This window comes from Phytophthora infestans, genomic scaffold, assembly GCF_000142945.1.
Source record: "Phytophthora infestans T30-4 supercont1.560 genomic scaffold, whole genome shotgun sequence".
Lineage (NCBI taxonomy): Eukaryota > Oomycota > Peronosporomycetes > Peronosporales > Peronosporaceae > Phytophthora > Phytophthora infestans.
The window spans coordinates 10250-16694 of record NW_003303210.1 but is presented as its reverse complement, the minus strand read 5'-3'; the positions used below and the strand labels follow the sequence as shown (position 1 = coordinate 16694).

Here is a 6445-nt window from a genome sequence, read left to right as displayed (position 1 = left end):
GATAGATCCCACAATACTGACGAGACAGATCTATACTGAAGCTACAGTAGTATCGAAAATTAGGTATTTTAAATAGTACCCTAAAATAATTATAGTACCACGCTGAAGACTATTACTCCTTATAATATTGAACACAGTACTACATGGTAGTATTATCCCGGCCACCAAACCTTGGACAAACTTTGGTCCAAAAAAGGTAACCCTTCCCTTCACAAAACCCATAACGATAGTTAGATATAAGGGGTAAAATCGGGCGTAGATTCCGATTTTGAGGTCTATTTTTGCGTATCTGCAACCATTGATCTCCCAATCGGCCGTTTAAAAAAGGCTCTATATCTTGCAGAATTGTTTGCAATTGTGGGCTTGGCACGTACTAACATGCATGCATATTCATTGGCAGAGCCGGGATAACAGGTGGGGATTTTCAGAACCGGATGGATAAATTCCAAATATTACCGCAATTTGACGATTGTTAGAAAATTATAAACTTGTTAAAAAGAACCCGTCAAAAGAATATCTAGAGTGTAAAGAACATACAACGGGTCACCCGTTCATATTCCTAATCGGCTACAGCTTCATTGTCATCGACGGCGTCATCCTCTTCCGTGTCCTCGTTGCTGCCCTCTGGTTCCGATGCAATTTCGCATTCATCACCTTGCTGCAGATATTTTGTCTCGTATTTCTGGAGGCCTCCCAGATGGTTTTGGACCTTCCATCTGTCATAATTAATTTGTCGACCACTGAAATGATAAATATCAATAATAACTGAAATGATATGAAGTACAGCCTACCGAGGTGAAATTCTTGTCGTGGTGCTGCTCCCAGTGCGCCCATATAGCTGAAATGGTGCCCGTAGCAAAGCCTAAACACTCTTTGACATGATAACGAACTCCTCCTTTCCATAGATGCGGTGCAGAGGCCTTCTTTTGGCAGAGGAACTCGTAGGTCTTCACAACCAAGTACTTCTCAGCAGCAGTCAATTTCTTACCGGCGACCATTTGAAAAGTAGTGAACATTATTAGATGCTGTGAAGTTCTTACGAGAATAAATAGACACCAAGCTATCTATTAAGGGGACACACAACGAAATCGGCTCTACGGTTGCGGAGTTACATTCCTCTAATTTAAGATAAAATATATTACCATTTTTGTCCAAGCCTTTTTGGCCGGGATAATAGGCCCTGGTCTCAGTAGAAAAAACCGAAACTCGTTCTGAAAATTCTGCCTTTTGATTGGCTGAGGGCCGTTCTTAACCACTGCCATAAGTGCCATGCCATGGCATACTTGTCGCAGCGTCATGGCAGTGTGGCAGGTTTTCGTTAGGAACGCAACTGCCACCAATATATATATTTTTTTAACAAAATTTTACGATAAAGAAAAACAAAACAAATCTTGCTGGCCAAAAGGAAACGAAGATGCCCGGCAGCGGCAAGAGCGCGAAGAGGACCACAGGCGCGCAAATTGGTCGGCCCAAGCGCGTCAAGGTCATGCCAGCAAGCGGTACGCCACCTGTAGATGCTCTCAGGAAACCCTCCTCTGAGTTTGTTGGCGTTGTGTCCACTCCACTTGCATTTTGTGGGGTTAATGTTGCAGGTGGAGCTCGCTCTGTTGGTCGTGACTTGCGAAGCTGGTAAAGGTTGGTGCGGTGTTGTAGTTGATGCTGCAGGCCATATTTCGGGTGAAGACCGTGCTGCTGGTGACGGAGATCATGTTGCTGGTACCGTTACTGGTCATGTCGCTGGCGTAGGCCTTTCGGTCACTCGTGCTACTGGTGGAGACCATGTTGTTGACCGCCATGCCAATGGCATCGACGGAGACCGTGTTGCTGACGAATGCTATGTTGCTTCTGGGAACTGCGTTGCTGAAGGTGGTTTTGCTGCTGGTGGATCCTTTGCTGCTAGTGAGACCGTGCTGCTAGTGAAGATAGTGCAGTGGGTACTGCGCTCCTGGTGCGCGCAACGTGATCGATATAACGGACCGTGGCACCCAAATTAATGGTGGAAATGCCTGCTATGTTGCAGTCAGCAAACCCCGATCTAACTATCCACAACATATTTATACGGAGGATGGCGACCGCGCTGTTGTTCTTCCAAATGCCGAAGAACGTGGTGTACCGGAGCCTGGTAGTAACGATTCACAACCGGTGAGCCAAGGTGTCACCGCTGACCGTATTGAAATGCAAGTACGCAACTGGACCGTTAAAAATCCGGGAGCGGTCCCGACGCCGACATGTGAGGACTATGCGTCGTGGACGGTGGCTCAACTGCGGAAGGAGTGCAGCGAGAGAAAGTTGCGAGTGTCCAGGAAGCTCGGTAAGCTTGCGCTCGTTGAACATTTGAAGAGGCACGATGCTACACGTAGAGCAGTTCAAGCAACTGTTGACGATGAAAACCTGTTGGATCCAAGCTTGCGCAAAACAAAACACTGCTGCATTCGACTTCTCAATGTTCTTTTCTCGGACCGTTTTGCTACGCGTCTTGCTTCATCCGACGACGCGGCAATGAGAGACAAAATAGACACGGGTGAGGTAAACCAGAACACGTCCTTTTGGAAGGAAGTAGCCAAGGAGTTTCAAACCAACACAACGGATTACAATGACCTCTTCACCTTCAATGACCCTCGCTACATCGGGATCGACCCTTCTGTCATCGTCCAGCATGATGCACCACGACTTTTTGACATGTGGAAGAAAGTGAACACCAAATACATCAAAGCCTTCTCGAAGTTCGATGTATCCGGCCAAAATTCCAACGACTTTTACGAGTTCTGCGATGGAAGTTGGATGCTGCGTATGTCAAGGTTTGCATCAAGCAGAAGCAAGAGTTGGAGTCGTATGTGAAAGGGGGCATGCACGAGGAAGATGAAATCGACTCGATGAACTTGAAGCGCTCGTCAAATGGCGATCGCTCTTCACGCAAGTCAGCTAAGTGGCAACACAACATTCTTACGACCTTTGATCGCATCGCTGAGGTTCTTATCGGAAATCAGAGCTCAACAGCGGCGTCGACTAAAGCCGTCACACCAAACACTGATGAGGAAGACATGCTACTTGGCCGGATTGCTAAACTTCACCAAGTGATCTCCCAAGTGAAGAATAGTTAACGTGCGTCTGTATCCAATGGAGAAACCGACGTGGCACTGACGAACAGCCTTGGGCTGTACACAAAACGACTACAGCAGTACGAATCCCGCCTGGCGGAGCTGGATTAGTTGTGAAGTCTGGTGTGGGTGAACATCAGCTTTTTCTCTATCTTGCGGGGAATTGAACATCTTGTGGTTATCACGAGGACGAACCAACAAGGTAATAGCAGTACCTATTTGATATTTAATGCATGCAAGTTGGATTCACTGCTCCTGTGCTTCTCTGCGTCGTCTGGCCTGATTTAACTGCGGGCGCAAAATGGTATCGCGTTCAAGAAGATCGACGACAGCACCTCTAATCCACTCCGAAGAATTATAGATGTCCGTGTCGACAAGTAAGTCAGAGGAGTCGTACAGTTGACGATACCTTGAAGTATCTTGCGAAGCAACAGTAACATCTCTTGATGCATCGTTCGATTCCAGTGCTGCATCCAACGCCTTCGCTAAGTCCTCATCGTTATCTACTCGGTAGAATATATCTTCTTGAAGCCGCCGGTTGATACACCAATTGTGTAAGATGCACGCAGCCATTATAGTGCGAGGCACTCTGTTAAAGGCGATTTCCATCGGCGCATTGAAAACTCTCCACTTACTCACCAGTAGACCAAAGGCCATCTCAATTCTAATTCGCAGTTGGCTCAAGTGAAAATTGTAGCTGTCATGGAACGTAGTTGATATTCTTGGTCGAGGAAACGGGGTTAAGAGCTGGTTGGTGTTGGTGTAAGCGTCATCTGCAACCACGTTCAATCCGGCTGGAAACTTACTAACGACGCTAGATAGTCTCCACTTTAGAAACGCAACCGCATCTCCAGTTCCACCGGGACTAGAGCATGTCACGGCTGTAAACCGACTTAGATGGTCGCAACAGGCTTGCCCATTAACACCATAACGTCGATAATGCCCCGAAAAAAAGGAGCGAGCTCTCGAAACTTCGTCCTTCTTCGGCACCCGTATGGGGCACAACCAGCCGTCGATAGCTCCTACGCATCCGTTCATTACACGAGAGCTGCTAAGGTTTTCAAATTGATTTGCAGCGTAACGTTGAGTAGCTATGGTTGAAGGGAACTGAAGCTGTAGATCTGGATGGTCGACTACTGCATCCACAACTTCATGGATGCTGGCGTAGAAGGCCGACACGCTAACTCCACTTGTTACCCGAATGTTGTGGTACGAACCGCCTCCAAGCCAACGCAAGCACATGTGCAGCTTGTTAACGGGGCTTATCGGCTCAACACCAGTCCTGTTGCGAGACTGTTTTTCGTCAACACGTAGATATGGATCCAACTTCGTAGCAAGCGCCATAAATAACTCATAAGACATCTTATAGCACTTCTGGAACTGACCCTCATCCACTAGTAGCCTTCCGTGTGCCTTCCAGTCTAGCCGGACGCGGTGTCGACATTGGCGGCGCGATTCAGCAGCTAAAGCAACGATCGGCAAGAGCGCTAGCAGTAGCGTTAGAATTGCGCCTAGATCCCCCTCCATTTTGTTGCAAATTTACTGGATTTCCCTCCGTTTTTCAAAAAGTTACCTAATGTCACCGTGGCAAAGTCACTTTTGGTGGCACGGGACTTATGCCATGCGTGGCATTTCCACCCTACCCCTAAAAATTCTTGGCCAATCATCTGGCTTTAATTTCTGCCATGGCATGGCATTGCGTGGTTAAGAACGGCCCTGAGAGCAGAGCGACTCTCGGTACGCGTTCCGAGTTTATACCGTTCTGTGTGAGGTTCTTAGAACACCTTGTGGAGGTGTTCTGAAGTCGGAACGAGTTTGCTGTCTCTGCCACAGTATATTTCGCTCCAAGTGCCCACTCTGTGTGCTGCTTTCTTGGTTCACACATTATCAGGCAGTAAGTCAGCTTGTCAAAATGGATGGCAATATCGGAAGCCGAACAATTCCATCGTGGAGCGTGGGTTGGTCGGTGTGAGCAGGTCTGAAGTCGTGTGAGTCCATTGAGCTGGAGGAGAGTGGAGCGGAAATGAGATAGTGTTCTGCTTTCATACACTGCATTGGATTTCACGTACTTGTACACCGGCTTCAAGCACTGAGAACTCGTCCTGACCTGACACTTGTCTCGGAGCCAAATCCAGAATACACGTACTCTGACCTGAAAGTCGTTCTGATCCAACCCAATCCCTTCTGCTATTCTCGGAACAAGTTTACTTAGACCAGGGCCTTAGCGGGCTACTGCCAGCGAGATCTGCGTATGTAAGCTGATACTATACATGCTACACACGTACGTTGCATTAACAGTAAATGAAGTTTTCTCAAATTTTGAGAAACATTCTGCGCATACCTTTTAAAATGATAGAAGTAGTTCTTATTGCCTAAGCAAGCTCTACAGTACTTCATGAGCACTGGCTAACATACTCCATCTTATACGTTTGCGTGTTCTTTTTTTAAAGTAAAACTAGAGTAATGAACTAAAACTGAATTTTATGTAATCACTAGGCAAAGGCTCAGTAGTTAAAGAGCTAGCAGTTCTAATAGAGATTAAAAGCTTTAAACCTCTTGTCCGCTATATGATAAATAGGCGACGGCGGGGTTAGATACAGGCTGTATTCTGAGCCCGCTGTCTCCGAGTTATTCAGTCGATGTGTCTACTTTCGATGTCCAGAGATTACTGCGTGCAAATTACTGCGGCTTTTACAGCAGGCATAAACCTTTACGCTCTTGCCCCTGGCAAGTTGCCAGATCTGATACATGTACTTCGAAGTGTAGTAAAATATAGATGTATACTGTAGAGTAAAGAACATCCTTATAATGCACTGGTCACTGATGAACGATAAACATGTACCTTCGAGAATATAACGAGATAAAACGTACAATTGAAGGTAATTATTTACTAATTTAACATCAAACTTGGTGCTATAAATTATAGCCTATAATAGTACTGTAGTTCTTCAAGGAATTATATTAAAGCTTTTTTTTTCACCTTAGAGCATCTCCACCGGTGGGGCTCTATATCTATATAGCGACTGAAGAGCTCAAATTGATAACTACTGGGGTTTCACCAGGCGTCTCTATCGCCAATTTTTTAGCTACCGGGGGGTTTCGGTCGCTATTTCGGACGCCATAGCGACTGAAATCTATAGGAGGTTGGATCACTTGCAAACGAACAATGCCTCGAGGAAAAGCTTGGTCGGACAAGGAAGACGCCGCCCTGTGCACGGCGTGGTGCGCTACCCAATCGCAGGGGCCGATCAGAGGGCGGACAACCTTTGGACGCTAATCTTGCAGTCATACTGTACGATAGTACCAGGATGCTTGTGCGGCGATACTTCGCCGCACAAGCATCTCGT

General features: G+C 46.7%; 1 protein-coding gene across 1 annotated transcript; it reads right to left on the bottom strand.

The window, feature by feature from the left end:
• Positions 1-559: 559 nt before the first annotated feature.
• PITG_21819 (uncharacterized protein) lies at positions 560-998 on the bottom strand (the record flags this gene model as incomplete). The annotated part of the gene is made up of 3 exons (XM_002894728.1): positions 560-716; positions 792-838; positions 891-998. 3 exons carry the CDS (start codon positions 996-998, stop codon positions 560-562), a joined length of 312 nt encoding a protein of 103 aa, XP_002894774.1.
• Between the last annotated feature and the right edge of the window lie 5447 nt (positions 999-6445).